At 35.8% G+C, this 19,504-nt stretch overlaps 1 protein-coding gene across 2 annotated transcripts in view; it reads right to left on the bottom strand.

The window, feature by feature from the left end:
• Positions 1-19,128, bottom strand: part of SYT4 (synaptotagmin 4) — a 142,879-nt gene extending 123,751 nt beyond the window's left edge. Inside the window, exons 1-4 of one of the 2 annotated variants that reach the window (XM_061131331.1) lie at positions 18,859-19,128; positions 15,206-16,020; positions 13,397-13,517; positions 9,078-11,739 (exon numbers count right to left, since the gene is read on the bottom strand). In XM_061131331.1, coding sequence (XP_060987314.1) covers positions 11,432-11,739; positions 13,397-13,517; positions 15,206-16,020; positions 18,859-18,892 — 1,278 coding nt within the window. In that variant the 5' untranslated portion in view covers positions 18,893-19,128 and the 3' untranslated portion in view covers positions 9,078-11,431. Of the gene's footprint in view, positions 1-9,077; positions 11,740-13,396; positions 13,518-15,205; positions 16,021-18,858 lie in introns of those variants that run through there. The other variant, XM_061131332.1, reaches the window with a different exon arrangement.
• Positions 19,129-19,504: the final 376 nt, after the last annotated feature.

Below are 19,504 nucleotides of genomic sequence, written 5' to 3'. Positions count from 1 at the left end.
AGTGTGAAAGTGTTAGTCACTCAGTTGTAGGCAACTCTTTGTGATGCCAACGATAGTGAAGATGCTCCAAAATCTTTCAAACAAAATGAAGTCATGGATAAATAAACTAGAATCATGAATAGAGATGTACAAGAAAAACTTGACAAGGATTTGGAAGAATTAAAGAATAAATGGTCAATAATGAACAGTATAATAACTGAGAATAAAAAATGTTCTAGAGGAAACCAACAGTGGAGTAACTGAGGCAGAAGAATGGATAAATGAGCTAAAAGATAGAATGCAGGAAGTAACTGAAGCAGAGAAGAATAAAGGAAAAAGGATAAAAAGAAATGAGGACAGTCTCAGAGACCTCTGGGACAACATAAAACACCCCAACATTCAAATTATAGGAGTCCCAGAAGAAGACAAAAGGAAAGGGCAAGAAAAGGTATTTGAGGAGATAACCAAAAACTTCCCTAAAATGGGAAAGGAAATAGCCACCAAAGTCCAGGAAGCCCAGAGTCTAATACAGGATAAATCCCAAGTAACTCACCAAGACACATATTAATCAAACTAACAAAAATTAAATACAAAGAACAAATGATAAAAGCAGCAGAGGAAAAGCAACATATGCAAGGGGATGCCCATAAGGCTAACACCTGATGTTTCAACAGAAACATTTCAGCCAAAAGGAAATGCCAGGAATATTTATAAAATGATGAAAAGGAAAAACCTATAACCAAAAATACTCTATCCACCTAGGACCATTTTCAGATTTGAGGAGAAATCGAAAGTGTTACTGACAAGCAAAAGTTAAGAGAATTCACCTGAACCAAATCAGCTCTTGAACAAATGCTAAAGAAATTTCTCTACACAGGAAACACAGCAAAGGCCTATAAAAACAAACTCAGAACAAGAAAGTAAATGGTAATGGGATCATACTTACCAAAAATTACCTCAAATATAAATAGGCTAAATGCTCCAATGAAACACATTTGTTGTTTAGTCACTCAGCCGTGTCCAACTATTTGGGACCACATGAACTGCAGCATTCAGAACACTAAGATCATAGCATCCGGTCCCATCACTTCATGGCAAATAGATGGGGAAACAGTGGAAACAGTGGCTGACTTTATTTTTCTTGACTCCAAAATCACTGCAGATGGTAATTGCAGCCATGAAATTAAAAGACAGTTACTCCTTGGAAGGAAAGTTATGATCAACCTAAATAACATGTTAAAAAGCAGAGACATCACTTTGTCAACAAAGGTCTGTCTAGTCAAGACTATGGTTTCTCCAGTGGTCATGGATGGATGTGAGAGTTGGACTATACAGAAAGCTGAGTGCCGAAGAATTGATGCTCTTGAACTGTGGTGTTGGAGAAGACTCTTGAGAGTCCCTTGGACTGCAAGGAAATCCAACCAGTCCATCCTAAAAGAGATCATTCCTGGGTGTTCATTGGAAGGACTGATGTTGAAGCTGAAAATTCAATACTTTGGCCACCTGATGCGAAGAGCTGACTCATTTGAAAAGACCCCGATGCTGGGAAAGATTGAGGGCAGGAGGAGAAGGGGACGACAGAGGATGGATGAGATTGGATGGCATCACTGACTCAATGGACATGGGTTTGGGTAGACTCTGGGAGTTGGTGATGAACAGGGATGTTTGGCGTGCTGCGGTTCATGGGATTGTAAAAAGTCAGACACGGCTGAGCAACTGAACTGAACTGAACTGAACTGCAGCATGCCAGGCTTCTCTGTCCATTATCTCCCAAAGTTTGCTCAAACTCATATGCATTGAATCAGTGATGCCATCCAGCCATCTCATCCTCTGTCATCTCCTTCTCCTACTTCCTTCAATCTTTCCAAACATCAAGGTCTTTTCCAATGGGTCAGCTCTTTGTTTCAGGTGGCTAAAGTTTCTATAACTTCAGGTCTAGCATCAGTCTTTCCAATGAATATTCATGCTTGATTTCCTTTAGGATTGACTGGTTTAATACGTTTGCTGGCCAAGGACTTTCAAGAGTATTCTCCAATATTACAGTCCAAAAGCATCAATTCTTTGGTATTAAGTCTTCTTTATGGCCCAGCTCTCACATCCATACATGACTACAGGGAAAACCATAGCTTTGACTAGACAGACTTTTGTCTTCAAGTAACATCTCTACTTTTTTTTAAAATACACTGTCTAGGTTTGTCATATCTTTTCTTCCAAAGAGCAAGTGTCTTTTAATTTCATGGCTACAGTCATCATCTACAGTGATTTTGGAGCTGAAAGAAATAGTCTGCTGCTGTTTCCAGTTTTTCATCCATCTATTTGCCATGAAGTTGTGGGACTGGATGTCATGACCTTAGTTTTTTGAATGTTGAGTTTCTGGTCAGCTTTTTCATTCTCTTCTTTCACCTTTACCAAGAGGTTCTTCAGTTCCTGTCTGCTTTCTGCCATTAAGGTGGTATCATCTGCATGTCTGAAATTATTGATATTTCTCTTGGCAATCTTGATTCCAGATTGAGCTTCATCTAGCCCTGCATTTCACATGATAAGTTAAATAAGCAGGGAGACAATATACAGTTCTGACGTACTCCTTTCTGAATTTTAAACCAGTTCATTCTTCCATGTCTGGTTGTATCTGTTGGTTCTTGACCTGCATACAGTTTCCTAAGGAGGCAAGGAAGGTGGCCTAGGATTACCATCTCTTTCAGAATTTTCCACAGTTTGCTTTGATCTGCACAGTCAAAGGCTTTAGTGTAGTCAGTGAAACAGAAGTTGTTTTTTCTGGAATTCCCTTGCTTTTTCTATGACCCAACAGGTGTTGACATCTTTATCTCTGGATCCTCTGTCTTTTCTAAATCCAACTTTTACATCTGGAATTTCTCAGTTCATGTACTGTTGAAGCCTAGCTTGAACAATTTTGAGCATTTCTGTGCTAGCATGTGAAGAGAGGGTAATTGTGCAAGAGTTTGAATATTCTTTGACATTGCTTTCCTTCGGGATTGGATTGATAATTGATATTTTCCAATCCTGTGGACTTTGCTGAGTTTTCCAAATTTCGTGGCATATTGAGTGCAGCACTTTAATAGCATCATTTTTTAGGATTTGAAGTATCTCAGCTGGAATTCCGTCATCTCCACTAGGTTTGTTTATAGCAATGCTTCTTATGGCCCGCTTGACTTCACGCTTCCTGATGAGTTCTCTAGGTGAGTGATCACACCATCACAGTTATCTGGGTCATTAAGACCTTTCTTTGTACAGTTTTTCTATATATTCTTCCAACTTCTTCTTACTATCTTCTGCTTCTGTTAGATTCATACTGTTTCTGTCCTTTATTGTGCCTATCTTTGCATGAAATGTTCCACTGGTATCTATAATTTTCTTGAAGAGATCACTAGTCTTTCCCACTCTATTGTCTCTCTCTCTCTCTCTCTTTTTCACTGTTCACTTAAGAAGGCTTTCTCATCTCTCCTTGCTATTCTTTGCAACTCTGCATTCAGACAGATGTATTTTTCCTTTTCTCCTTTGTCTTTCTCGTCTCTTCTTTTCTCTGCTATTTGTAAGGCTTCCTCAGACAACCATTTTGCATTTGTGCATTTATTTTTTAGGGAGATGGTTTTTATCACCCCTTCCTGTAAAAAGTTATGAACCTCTGTCCATAGTTCTTCAGGCATTTGTCTATCAGATCTAATCCCTTGAGTCTATTTGTTACTTCCACTGAGTAATCATAAGGGATTTGATTTAGATCATACCTGAATGAGCTAGTGGTTTTCCCTACTTTCTAAATTTAAGTCTGAATTTTTCAGCAAAGAGCTCATGATCTGAGACACAGTCAACTCCATGTGTTGTTTTTGCTGACTGCATAGAGCATCTTCATTCTTGTCTGCAAAGAATATAATCAAACTAATTTCAGTATTGACCATCTAGTGATATCCACGTGTAGAGTCATCTCTTGTGTTATTGGAAGAAATTGTCTGCTATGACCAGTTTGTTCTCTTGGTAAACTCTGTTAGCCTTTGCCCTGCTTCATTTTTCACTCCAAGGCCAAACTTGCCTGTTACTCCAGGTATCTCTTGACTTCCTACTTTTGCCTTCCAATCCCCTATGGTGCAATGGACATCTTTTTATTTTTATTTTTTTTTCTTTTTTGTTGTTAGTTCTAGAAGGCCTTATAGTGCTTCATAGAACCATTCAACTTCAACTTTTTCAGCCTTAGTGGTAGGGGCGTAGACTAGGATTACTGTCACATTGAGTGGTTTGTCTTGGAAACGTACCAAGATCATTCTGTTATTTTTGAGATTGCACCCAAGTACTGCATTTTATACTGTTTTGTTGATTGCAAGGCCTACTCCATTTCTTCTAAGGGATTCTTTCCCACAGTTGTAGATATAATGGTCATCTGAATTAAATTCATCCTTTCCCATCCATTTTAGTTCACTGATTCCTAAACTGCTGATGGTCACTCTTACCAGCTCCTATTTGACCACTTCTAATTTACCTTGATTCATGAACCTAATATTCCAGGTTCCTATGCAATATTGTTCTTTACAGCACTCAGTTTGACTTTTACCACCAGACACATCCACAGCTGGACATCATTTTCACTTTGGCTTGGCCTCTTCATTCCTTCTGGAGCTATCTCTCTTGTCTTCTCCAGTGTCATATTGGACACCTACAGACCTGGGGGTTCATCTTTCAATTTTATATCATTTTGCCTTTTCATGCTGTTCACGGAGTTCTTAAGGCAAGAATGCTGAAGTGGTTTTCCATTCCTTCTCTCATGGACAGAATTTTATCAGAACTCTGCACCATGATCTGTCCACCTTGGGTGGCTCTACATGGCATGGTTTATTGTTACATCATTACGCAAAGCTGTGATCCATGTGATCATTTTGATTAGTTTCTGTGATTGTGCTTTTCATTCTGTCTGCCCTCTGGTGGATGAGACTAAGAGGCTTATCTTCTTTCGGTGGGTTCCAACATTCTCCTGTCAATGTTTGTGCAGCAGGTAATTGCAATTTTGGGGTTCTTGCAGGAGAAGATAAATACACATCTTTCTACTTTGTCAGACATATATTGGTTGAATGGATACAAAATAGGACTGCTATAATTCTATGAACAAGAGATCCACTTCAGACATAGGACACACATACAGAGGGACTGGAAAAAGATGTTCCATGCAAACAGAGACCAAAGAAAGCAGGAGTAGCAATACTCATATCAGATAAAATAGACTTCAAAATAAAGACCATTATAAAAGACAAAGGAGACTACATAATGATCAAGGGATCAATCCAAGAAGAAGACATACAATTATAAATATATATGCATCCAATATAGGAGCACCTCAATACATAAGACAAATGCTAACAACTAATAAAGGGAAATCAATAGTAACACAATAATATTGAGGGATTTTAATACCCTACCTACACCAATAGACAGATCATGCAGACAGAAAATTAACAAGGAAATACAAGCTTAAAACAGTACATTGGACCAGTTGGACCTAACTGATATCTACAGGGTCTTTCACACAAAAACAATAGAATTTTTTTTTCAAATGAACATGGAACATTCTCCAGGATAGATCCCATCTTGGGCCAAGAATCAAGCCTTGGTAAATTTTTGAAAATTTATATCATTTCAACCCCCTTTTCTGATCACAATGCTATTAGATTATATATAAACTACAAGGGGGAAAAAAAGCTATAAAAAACACAAATACATGAAGCCTAAAAAGCATACTTCTGAATAATGAACAGACCACTGAAAAAATCAAAAAAGAACTAAAAATATACCTAGAAAAAGTGATAATGAAAATATGACAATTCAAAACCTATATTATGCAGTAAAAGCAGTGTTAAGAGGGAAATTAACAGCAAAACAAGACTACTGCAAGATACAAGAGAAACATCAAATAAACAACCTAACCTTATACCTAAAGCAATTAGAAAGAAGAAAAACAATAAAAAGCCCCTCAAAGTTAGCAAAAGTAAAAAAAAAAACAAATACAAAAACATAAAGGTCAGAGCAAAAATATAAAAATAAATGAAGTAGACTATAGCAAAAGTCATAGAAAAAAGCAAAAGAATTTCAGACAAACATGTACTTCTGCTTTATTGACTACACCAAAACCTTTGACTGTGTAGATCACAACGAACTCTAGAAAACTCTGAAAGAGATGGGAATACCAGAACACCTTACCTGCCTTCAGAGATATCTGCATGCAGGCCAAGAAGCAACAGTTGGAACCAGATATAGAAAAACATACTGGTTCCAAACTGGGAAATGAGTGCTCGCTTCGGCAGCACATATACCAAACTGGGAAATGAGTACATCAAGGTGTATATTATCACCCTGCTTATTAAATTTCTATGCAGAATACATCATGTGAAATGCCAGGCTGAATGAAGCACAAGCTAGAATCAAGATTGCTGGGAGAAATATCAATAACCTCAGATATGCAGATGACACCATCCTTATGGCAGAAATCGAAGAGCAACTAAAGAGCCACTTGATAAAAACTGAAAAAGAAAAGTGAAAAGACTGGCTTAAAACAACATTCAAATAACTAAGATCATAGCATCCAGGGCCCCAGCACTTCATGGCAAAACATGTGGGGAAATAAGGGAAACAGTGACAGACATTAATTTCTTGGGCTCCAAAATCACTGTGGATGGTGACTGAAGTCATGAAATTAAAAGACACTTGCTCCTTGGAAGAAAAGTTAAGACAAACCTAGACAGCATATTAAAAAGCAGAGACATTGCTTTGCCAACAATGGTCCATCTAGTCAAAGTTATAGTTTTTCCAGTAGTCATGTATGGATGTGAGAGTGAGCGTTGAAGAACTGATGCTTTTGAACTGTGGTGATGGAGAAGACTCTTGAGAGTCCCTTGGGCTGCAAGGAGATCAAACCAGTCCATCCTAAAGGAGATCAGTCCTGAACATTCATTGGAAGGACTGATGCTGAAGCTGAAGCTCGAATACTTTGGCCACCTGTTGCGAAGTACTGACTCATTGGAAAAGACCCTGATGCTGGAAAATTTGAAGGCAGGAGGAGAAGGGGATGACAGAGGATGAGATGGTTGTATGGCATCACTGACTCAGTGGACATGAGTTTGAGCATGCTCTGGGAGTTGGTGACAGACAGGAAAGCCTGGTATGCTGCAGTTCACAGGGTCACAAAGTGTTAGACACAACTGTGTGACTGAACTGAACTGATAGCAAAGATCAATAAAAATAAAAGCTGTTTCTCTGGATAGATAAAACTGACAAACCATTAGCTAGACTCATCAAGAAATAAAAGGAAGAGACTCAAATCAGCAATGAAAAATTAGCAATGAAAAAGGAGAAGATACAATGGACAACACAGAAATACAAAGAATCACAAGACTACTATGAGCAACTGTATGCCAATAACATTGACAACTTGGAATTAATGGACAAATCCTTAGAAAAGTGTAACCTTCCAAAAGTGAACCATGAAAAAAAGAGAAAATATGAACAGACAAATCACAAGCACAAAAATCTTTAAGTATGGTAAAATATCTTCCAACAAACAGAAGCACAGGGCCAGATGGTTTCACAGGCAAATTCTACCTAAAGTTTAGAAAAGAGCTAACACCTACCTATCCTGTTCAGACTCTTTCAGAAAGTAGCAGAGGAAGGAAAGCTCCCCAACTTGTTCTGTGAGGCCACCATCGCCCTGTACCATTTGTTCTTTATTTCAAAGTTGTTTCATTTATTCTAGATACTTGTATATTTGTATCAATTTTAGAATCAGATTATCAACTTCTATTAAAAACCTGCTAAAATCTCAAAAAAATTCTCACCAACACTCGGCATGTTCAAACTCTTTGATTTTAGACACTCTAATAAGGTGTGTTTGATATCACACTGTGGTTTTAATCAGCATTTCTCTAATGACTAATTCCATGGAAAATCTCCTCAGTGGCCCTGGCTGCTTTTGCTAAGTAGGCCTAAAATATATTTGAGCACTTAGATGTAATTACCAACTAAGTCTTTTGACATATATGGGCACATTCAATACAATTAATGTGCTTTAGAACAAAAATATAATGGCAGCAGGTTTTGGTTGCATTACATTTACAAAGCTGTTTATCCAAGTATGATAATATAGAACACCTCCATATAGATTAGTTCTGTTTAAAAAAAAAAAAAAAAAATGGCTGATCCTACTTGTGATTAATCCCATAGCTCCATTTACTTTAGCTGGTGTCTAAAGGGAACGTTGTATATATCCTCAGGTTTTTTCCTACCTTTCTTTGGAAGAGATAAAGACTTCTATTTCAGTACCATTTTACTAAATAAATCCATCCAATGCAAAGACATGGGAAAAATTAAAAAGAAAATAAAAAATAGTAATATAAAATGTGTGCTAAGTCACTTCAGTCATGTCCCACTCTGTGCGACCATATGAACTATAGCCACACAGGCGCCTCTGTCCATGGGATTTTCCAGGCAAGAATACTGGAGTGGGTTGCTGTGCCCTCCTCCAGGGGATCTTCCAGACCCAGGGATCAAATCCAAGTCTCTTGTGTCTCCTGCATTAGCACGTGGGTTCTTTACCACCTGGGAAGTGGTAAAGAGCACCACTTGGGAAGCCCCAAAACAAAACAGGTAATGAAAGAGACTAAAGCGAGAAATAAAATCATAAAAGACAGTAAAAGAAGGATTAAATTTAAAAATTGTGATAGAAAATGATAAAAGGAACAAAATACATAAAGAAATAGTTAAAGAATGTGGGCATGAACAATTTTAAGAATATAACAGAGCCAATTTATGAGGATTCCTGGAGGAGATTGGCCTGCCATAGATAGAAGAATGAGGAACATGATGAAATCTTTTCACATACCATTCATGTGAACTTGAGTCAACTGCCAAAGCTCCTTTAGCTTCAGGTTTTACTCCTGTAGATGGATAATGGTATCTGTCCTGAATGAGTTTTATGAAGATTAACCAAAATACAGCAAGATATGTGGAGATCTTGGTGCCAAATCATTATGTTCCTTAATCTGTGCCAGATGATCTGTTAGTGAAACTTGAGAACTTAGAAAGAAGAGAATCCACTGACAGAAAAGTTTGAGTTGAAATGCGTTGGGCAAAAGCAGCCATTTATTCATGTTTTATAAACATGATCTTACAAACATCATACAGAGCTGGCACAAAAGAATAGACACCATCTCATACACCATGCTTCCTTCCAAACCACTTCTATTAAGTTACAACATCAGAACAAATCAGTTACTAAGTTACACAGTTCTTCAAACATGGACATCTCCCCACTAGAGTGGTTAGATTGGCTAATAAGACAAACAATTAATTTATATGTTTAATACAGTGCAGAATTTGTAACAGAATTCAAGATCACACTGATATTGTAATACCATATAAAACAGGATTTTCAGAAGATAATGCGATCACTGTGCCTCTGCCTACTTCAGTCCTGTTCTAGTTTTTCTTCTTTTTTTTACTTAACAATAATTGCAAATAGTTTTACTCGACTTTTCACAATGAAAAACACTTTAATTAAAAAAAAAAAACTAAAAACTATTTACAAATTCGTTACTGTCATCTTGTAATTATCTGCTGTTGGCTTTATTGTCCCTCCTCCAATCACCATACTTCTCTTGGTACCATCATTAACTTCTGGCAACTGTGAAGGATACTTAGGGTTTACTTTTTTTAATGTTTCAGGGCTTCAAAATATATTCTATTTCTTGGCTCATGATATCAAATATACAAACATAAAAAGGCCATATGATTTACCCAAACCATATACTGACTACAATTTATTTCACAGAAATGTTGAGTGGACCAAGATGCTATGACGTGACTTTGTGATGGCATGAAAACAATGATTGGAGAATAATCTCATTTAATTCCAGAATCATCTTAAAGCTCAAAAGAGAGGTTGATTTCACTTTTTGTATACAGAGTGTAAAACATTTCCTACTTTCAGCATAATCATAAAAAGTATGTATAGGTTGTTTGGAAAATGTATTGTCATAGATTTTACAAGCACTGTGATGTCAAACACATTCTCAAAAACTGCTGGAGCGCTGACGCAAAACCTGACTCAAAATGTAGAGTTTTCAGTAGACTTCATTTCTAACTTGCATATTTAAAATTCAACTGTACCTGAGTTTCACTCTTGCTTTCTAAACACTCAAATACAGTGATATTACCTCAAGTAAATTCTCTCCAAGTAATCACAGAGCCCTGGCACTGGAAAGCAGTACAAGATACAAGTTTATAAACTGGTCCACAGACAAGAGCTCAAGACAAATTAGCCTAGAAAAGATAGTGAAACATAGTCTACTGTGTTAATTTGGCAGCATAAATATGTTATGTGTGAACATATGTAAAGTATATTAGGCTTGCCATATGACTGTTTTCTATAATTTGTTGGTTAAAGTAAAATTTTCTATCTAGCAATGACTGAAACTTTATGACTTTTTGTCTTCATTTCTTTTCAAATAATGACTTAGTCCTCTCTGGGAGAGAACAAGCAAATGAAGCCTTGGTCACCCATGACCTCTCTATGTTCAAGGGATACACTTGAATGTACACTTATAAACTATACATATTTCCTCTAGGAAAATTGCATTTCTAACTGGATTTCTAGCTGAAGTTTATTTCTTTACTCATTAGCCAACTCAACAACTTCACAAAAATATATAGGGCTTTTTTAGGCCACATTGAGTCTTGTCACAAGCAGAGAATAATGCAAGGCCATGGGTCTTGTGTGAGACTATATTTTACATTTGACTCACATGTAATCACAGAGGGAGGAAATCATATTTTGGCTACAGTGTCCTCAACTCAGCCCTTTAATAAAATGATTTCTCATCTCATTTTGTTTACTGCTTTTTTTTTTTTTCCCCAACAAACCTGTTACCTCTCTTATGATAAAGTTGTATCAAATTATTACAAACCAAAGAACAATAATCATATACTTTTATAATCAGGAAAACTATTTGTAAATGACATATCAATAATTAATAAAGCAATCTAGAACATTTGTTTAATATCTTTGGGTTTAAAGAAAAATTTATTTCTCCACTTGATGAACAATGGGTGAATTTTCATAAGAGAAAGCATGCTTTTAATTTCTAAATCCTAATAATCACATTGATTTTTAGTGACGTGTTTCAATGAGCTCATCACCACATCCATAATTTGAGACTACAGAGCAGTATTCCTAAAATGCTCAAGTAACCTGCAGGGGAAATTGAATATCTTATGAAAATTTATCCAGATTTTCTAACAAAGAGGAAATGATCATGATACACATTTACAGTTACTTTCTGTTAATTCAATCCATTTCTAACAACAGCAACAAAAAGTTTGCACTCACGTGTCAGGGAAAAAAAGGAAAATTTCTCCTTGCCTAGTAAAAATGGTTAAGTTCCAATTCATTACAGCTCGGGTGCTAACCATCACAGAGCGCGTGCCACTTGGCGATTTGCCTCCTGGGATAGTCACAGATCTCTTTCCAGTGCTCTCCACTGGCCCCTTCTGCTGCTGCTCCCAGGACCAACCGCCCAATCACCTCATTTCGGGATCCCCTTTCAGAATCCAAAACCAGAAATTCAACACTTATGTCTTCTAGACCCTCACAAGGAATGTCAAAGACAAAGAGTTCATTGAACACTGCATTGGGGGTGCATTTCTTCACATGCGTCTTCTTTTTAGAGATTCTCTTTTTGGCATGGTACAGGTTCACTTTGACATAGGGATCTGCAATGATACACAACAGACAATGTACTGGCAGAACGAGGCAGGAACTCTGATCTCAAGATAACGGCGCCCTTAGATATTACCGCATACCGACAAAATGTGATTATAACGAAAATGAGTCAGAATGAAGTGAAAATATGGATAAAGCCTGGATTCTCTTTTGTCAACAAGTTGAAAATAAGTAAGAATGTAAAACATGAGAGATAACAGAGAATAGGAAAGAACTGTAATGGCAGGATGAAGCGATGACATAAAGGGGGAGGAAAGAGAATGTTCTAACAACACATCCTGAATACTAATAACTCATTCCCGAGAACGGAATAGAAGGAAAGAACATTACACAGCGTCTAACCTTACTGAGCTGTCTGACTTTGGGTAAGTCTCTCTACCTCTCTGCTTTCTCTTTTGAATGGGGCAATGGGAATTTAGAGTTCACAATGGCAATGCCTTTTTCAGTTTTAATTTTTCTGTGGTCCTTTAATCACCCGCTGTGTTCGTTTCCTGTTACCCTGTATTTATATTCCTTGTGTCACATGTATCCTGTGGGTTTGAAGATAATGCTACTTTGTCACGTATTTACTTACATTATTTTGCCGTACTCTGGTTGCAAGAGTTCATTTTCGCTTCCTAACCTATATCTTTAAGATCATGTTTTCAGCTTCCATTACTTAATTATAAAATTATAACTAATAATAGCTCTAGGTGATATTGAATGAAATGTGTATATTTCATTATATATATATAAATGAATGACTATATATATGAATGAATTTATATATATATGAATGGAATCTATATACATATATACACATATAGGTATATATCTAGTCTTCACAACCCCCTTCAAGGTAAGTACCATTATGTCCAGTTTGTATAGAGTTTAAGAAACATAACCAAGATTACTATGCTAAGAAACAGAAGGGTTAGGGTTTGAACTCAGATCATTTTAACCCATAGGTCACATGTTCTTTCTCATATAGCAAAGTATTTGTGTGTGTCTTTGTGTGAAAGTTAGTCACAAAACTAAAAGCTAATTCTTAAAACAGACAGTAGATACATAATGAATTGAAAGAAAGATAATAAAAATAATAGACATGTAAGTGTAGACAGGTTCATTTAAAATACTAAAATTAAGAACTTTTCCTATAGCTTATTGTTTTCTTCTGCATTTATCACTGCTTTATGCTTCAACTTTATTCTATTTATTTATTTATTGTCACAAGACTATTTATTGTCACATATTTACTTACATTATTTTGCTGTATTCTGGTTGCAAGAGTTCATTTTAGCTTCCTAACCTATATCTTTAAGATCATGTTTTCAGCTTCCATTACTTAATTATAAAATTATAACTAATAATAGCTCTAGGTGATATTGAATGAAATGTATATATTTCATTATATATATATGAATCTATCACAGACATCTATCACATACTAACTTAGTCTTGTATTTTAGAACTACTTAGTTTTCTTCTTTTTGTTAATGGCATTGGCTCACACTTATTCCATAAAATGAGAAACAGAGGAACAGTCACATCATTTGTAATTGTGAATAAAGGGTAAATAAAAATCATAGGCCAGTGTTAGTTGTTAACTGTTTTCCCCAATATATAGCTCATTTTTCATTGAGCCTATGATTTTCAAAGCATTCTTACCTGAAAGTCCAGACACATCAGATTTAGGCAGGTGCCGAGCTTTTAAAACAACCACAGTAAGAGTATTTGTGGTGGACTGATAGCAGAGAGAGATCAATAACTCACCCCGTCCTGAAGATTTCTAAACAAAAAGAGGTAAGATATAAAAATATTTTTAGTATTCTTTAGTTTTCAAATATATACTTTTATCAACATTTAAAGTGGTATAATTTACATTTCCTTATTGTACTTTAATGTACAATACTAAATTTACTAAATACATTTACTAAATGTACATTTCCTTGTTCTACTTTAATGTGCTAAAGAATCAGAGTAACTAAAAGTATGTATGCAGGGCCATCACCGCCTATGAACAACTATCTGCCATCTTGTGGACTTTTTAGGTACTGCAGAATGTTAAAATTCATGAGTTAGCCACACTCATCACTAGAAACGTTTTTAACAGGGATATTTAGAATATAGCTTACAGAGAGGTATTTTTAGTTTTTGCTTTTTCATTAACTCTCCACTTTAATTAAGCTATTAATGGTAATTAACATTATCTAATTATTTTGATAGATCTGTATATGGGAAACTAATTCATGTTCAGTTTGATTTATTTCAAATCCTTTAGAACAGACATTATTAAAATTTGAATTCAGAAAACCTGAAATTTAGTTTGACACCCACCATTCTCTTGACCCAGAGGGCTGCTGGAGTTATAACTCGTTTCCACAACCCTACCCCAAATCCTCCTTTAATTCAAGGAATGAGCTAAATATTGGAGAGAATTGCTTTGTCTTTGAATAGTATCATAGAATTTATTTTTTACATAAGGCTTAGATCTGTTTTTACTTTAACATTAGATAAGATGACCAAAAAATCAGAGTACAAGTTCTAACTGAAATAAACAAAAAGTAACTTGGGGTTTGATTATAACTAAGAACGATGGCTGACTAGAACTCTTAAAACTGCAATACATGTTTATAAAAAAAAGCTACTATGGGGTAACTGTGTGAATGAGCACTCCAAGAAAAGGAGTAGGAAACAAATCTTTATTCCCACTGTGCTACTAAGCAGCCTGGTGTATCAAACTACTTAACAATTTTAGATATTGACTTTCATTAATTTGAACAGACAAAGGTGAGGATGTAGTCAAAACAAACTTTAAGGTATTCTATAAAATTATGCCTTACAGACACCAAGTATTCTGAAACACCACAGCTGGAATCAAGTCAGTTCCATATTTAAGGGGAAAATACAATTAAATTTGATTAATTGATGTCTTATCATTTTCTAATAATTCTAGAACTACAAAAGTAGTGTAACTACAAAGGCAGAGTAACTCCTGTTATACAACACAAAGGTGAATATAATTCAATATAATGATGTACCTCTTCCTCAAGAAGCAATTCTATGAAAAGTCAATACAACTTCAAATACTCAGGATGAATTGACTTAATTTTTGATTTCAGTTATGCTAATATTGATACATATTTTTTACTTGTTATGAGTAAGAAATATTTGTCCATATTTTAGTGGCAGTCTTAGTCAAAATACTTGTGATAGAAATTCATAAAAGTTATAAAAACAGTATTTAAATAAATCCATAAATTGTCCCTATTTATTTTATACCATTGGTATATTTTAAGCATTTCAGTAGTGGATTAAATTTTCTTTCATCTATCTGTCTCCCTGCTCCCATTTGATTATGATCAATAATAGTTAAACATGGCAAATACGATAGGTACAAGACATTGTTTTAATAAAAATCCCCTTGATCCAGAAAAGATTATTTATAAATATGTTTAAAGACTAAAAATTAATTACCCTAACATTTCTCTTGGTAATCTCTCTGTTCATTAACATTTCTCCACCAGTTAATTCAATTCCTGCCAGAGGAATCAGGACTTCTCCAATGACATCATCTCTTGAAAACCTGTCAAAACTCAAGACTGTGAAGTGCAAGGCCAGCTCCTGGATCTGGGTGTAGGGTATTCCATAGAATGTGAAGGTCTCATCGAAAGCTGGGTCCAAGGTCTTTCTCAGAACTCTTGTTTTTACTTTATGCTTCTTCTCTGGAAGAATCATCATCTTGATGTATGGGTCAGAGGTCATTGACTGGTCATCCATGGCCGGCAAACCACGGGCTTCCTTAATATTTACCACAAACGCTTTCCTCTCAAAGTTGTACTCTAAGGAGAAGAAGAGGGTTCCCAGCTTCTCCTGTTTCTCATCAGAAGTAAGAGTAGTGCTGGACTTTAAGCTATCGGGGGAAACTACCTCTTGTCCCCCTTCTGAAGAGAGTTTTGGGGTCACGCTCTCCAGGTCAGAAGGACTGCCAGCTTTGAGATTTGTTTTGGGAAAATTGCCATTTAGATCTCTCTTCTCAAGATCAAGATGCAATGAATTCTTTGGCACAGCTGATTTATTCTTTACTTCATTTTTCTCATCGGCTCCAAACTTCTTCTTGCTGTTCAGGCTTTCAGGGTAAATGTCAACTCCCTTTAGCACATGCACAAACTTATATGGAGGAGTCTTGCTAGGCTTGGATGACTTTCTCTGACAGCATATCCATGCAAACAGAGAGACGGTGAAGACCAGGCCAAATGCACTGAAGATCCCCACCACTGTGGGGATTTCATCTGAAAAATCAAATGACCAATAGCATGCATTAAAGGAGCAGAGTTGGAAACACCCTATTTGAAAAGCCTCCTAAAGCTGACAATTGCTGTATGTTGCACAGATTGAATTGCCTTCCAACTGTTCTGGGTGAATTATGTACCAATTTCATATAACTTTCAGGAAAAAACACAGATGTGACACATAGAGAATAAATAGAAAATCCTTCCTTGTAGTAATTTTCATAAATAAAATGAGAGGATGAAACTTGGTTGAGGCTAAGGGTGGGGGAATACTAAATGATTGTGACCTACCTTTGTTTTCTCACAACATGAGACAAATAGGGTGAAATACATGAATCAGTACTAATTTCATAATATTTTCATCCATATTTTGAGGCTTTCCAGAAGCATCAATTCTTACTATGTAACTCTAAGTCACATTCTTCAAATGCTGAGAGAAATGATGGAACATTATCTGCAATTATCACAAACATGAATAATTTCTACCCAAATTACAATGAAAGAAATGTACACATATTAGGGGAAAAAGAACAAAAAGGTGAACAACAGAATATTAATATTATACAGCTTGTAAGACTACAAACTCATATACCTACCCCAAGTTCTTCAAATAAATACTGAATTATCCAAAGTACAAATTAATTATCTAGATAGGATAAAACTCAAAGAATGGTTATAAATGAATCATCATTCCTTAAAATGTAATGAAAAGAGTGAGCAGAGATAATTTAGAGTTCAATTTTATCCATAACTGATTTTTTTCCTAGCACATTTTCACATGGCAAATGGTGATCAAATTGAAGTTGGCATTCATTCCTTGAATGAGGACACATTAATCGCTGACATTATGTAACACTGATTATTCATGAAGCCTGTCATGTTCCATATGTAAGTATATTCTCCAACAAATGATTCATATCACTGTGTAAGTAAAGCAGTATTACTATATATGGATGCAGTGAATTGAGTCAATGTTTAATAATGACCAAAATTAATATAACTAATGTAATAATATCTGCTTTTGGCTCCATTTCATTCTATTTTTTAATCCCAAGTAGTGAATAATAAAGTTAAAAGTCCCAGTCAGGAAAAGGTTAAGGCTTGCTTAACTAATCCCTGAAAGAATAGTCTTTTGTTTTTCTGCTCCTCAGTCCCTCAAACTTCTATCTGTTTCATAATCACAAAACCAAACTCAAATAATATAAAATTAGGAAATGACAACAGCAAAGATACCAAAGGAGATAAAACAGGAAACACATCAATGAAAAATATTCTGCAGTTTAATTATATCAATAAACTGAATTGTGTAGAGATGAAAAGTATACTTTGAATTCATGAGATAGAAAAAGCAGTGGATGCTACAGAAAGAAAATGAGGTGAGAGCTAAAGATCATTAGCTAAACTTACTATCAGCTTTTCAGTTTTTCCTTCTATTTAAGTTTTTGTGGGAAGAAAAAACAAACATACAAACAAAACACTCCTGGACTTTCTAATCATCCAAGTCCAGGGAGCAAAAGCAAAGTCAGGAACTATTCTTTATTCTTTAGTCAATGAAGAAAGAAAAAAATTTTTAAAAGGAATAGTATTTTTTTTCTAAATAGACTTATGGCCCATACCAGAACATATTTTTAACTAGCACAGCATCTGAAAATTCCTCAGTATTCAAATATTTCTGATTTTCAATCAGAAACTGGGAATACATATCATATTACAACAATATAAACTCAATCAGTCAAATGGACAGCTGTGAAAGAAATTCCTTCCTGAATATAATATGATATATTGTCTCATTTAATATTAATGTCAAATGGCAAAATATTTAATATAATATACAAAGGTTCATCTGCTCCCTATGTATTCTCTAATAATAAGATCCTAAAGTTTTGAGAGCAAAGATCTTTCATTTCACTCAGTTTCATAGCAGACTTCTATAAATTTCCTGATATTTCTGAATGTATATAAAGCAAAACTCCAATCTCTTGCCTTTGGAATATAATGGAACCTAAAATAGCACTTTTCTATTTGAAGAATTACCTCTGATATTTTCTCTTTTTCTTTTTTCACTTAAACAGAGGAGGAGAGTAAGAATGTTAAGCATATATATAGGAAGAGGGAAACTGAACCGGAAAATGTAAGTCTTAAGTATAGTTTCCAGCAGTTTTTAGCTAACTGACCTGCAAATTTTCCCTTATCTCTCTGGCCTCTGGTTACCTGTGAAAAAGAATGGGCTCAGCTAATTAATTTTGAATACTCTATTTAACCGTCGAATCGTAGGATTCTGTCTTTCACTAGTAGCATATTTCAAGAATACAAGAAAAAAACATAGCAGAGAAATTAATAACTTATGGTACATTCTACAATAAAACATACATTCTAAATGCCTGATAGTCAAGTTATTTTATATTGAGATCAAACCCTTATGTAATCACAGAACCATTTGGCTTCCCCTAATTAGTTAAATACCGGTTTTCATGCAAATAAAAATCACCTACAGAATTAATGAAACCAACAAGCAAACAGATCTCTTTTCTTTACTTAGCACGTGCTGCAATTTACAGGGATACCTGGATGACTAGGAACTTCTTGAATGTAACACCGCGCTAGCATAAAGCAATTTTAAGGACAAAAATAGTCAAGAGAGAAACCACTGAGGTAAGTCACTATTGCCGTTTGACAATTCTCATGTTCCTTTCAGTTCACCTGGGGAATTTATAATCAACATCCCACGGAAACACACACACAGACACACACACACACACACACAGACACACACACACACACACACACACCAGAGTATTTAGGGAACAATCACAGTTCTAAGTTGAATAACTTGCTTACCAAATTCTTCCCGGCTGGTAGAGATCGGAGCCATTTTTTGTTGCGTATTCTGTCCGAGGTGCTGAACGGAAACCCTCTGGCTTGGTTCACTTGCCTCGATCTGAAGGGACAGGGGCTTTTCCTAGCGCTGGAAACAACAGTGCGAAGCCCAGGGGACCTAAGCCGGGAGTGGGGAAGAGGCAGCGAGGGAGGTCCGCTCGCCCTCACACGGTGATTTTCCAGCCCTGTTCCTGTTTTGGCTCGTTAGAGAAGCTTGTCTCCGAGACTCTAGACGTGGCTGAAACACGAATTGACGCAATCCTGACGCTACAGGGTTGAAATCAGCCCCTCCCTCCTCTCTCCAAGCCACTCCTCTCCCCCTTCATTCTTTCTTCCTCCCTTCTCTCCTGGGATTTCAGCACACATTCATCAATTAACTGTTGGACTACTGGAGATTAGTTTGCTGTTCTGTGGGGGCTCAGAGACACATAGAGATGAGTCCTGAAACTCATCAATGTCAATTCCTAATGTAAAAATCCCCTGATCATCTAGATCAGTGAAAAACTATGTCTGTGTTATCACAATAATATAATTTACAGAAGCGATTTGAGGGAAGAGTAAGAAAAAAATTTCTACATCAATGATCCCTTGTAAAATGAAAATCTAT

This window comes from Dama dama, chromosome 27, assembly GCF_033118175.1.
Source record: "Dama dama isolate Ldn47 chromosome 27, ASM3311817v1, whole genome shotgun sequence".
NCBI lineage: Eukaryota > Metazoa > Chordata > Mammalia > Artiodactyla > Cervidae > Dama > Dama dama.
Note: the sequence above shows the minus strand (reverse complement) of the source record. Positions and strands in the feature narration are given on the sequence as shown.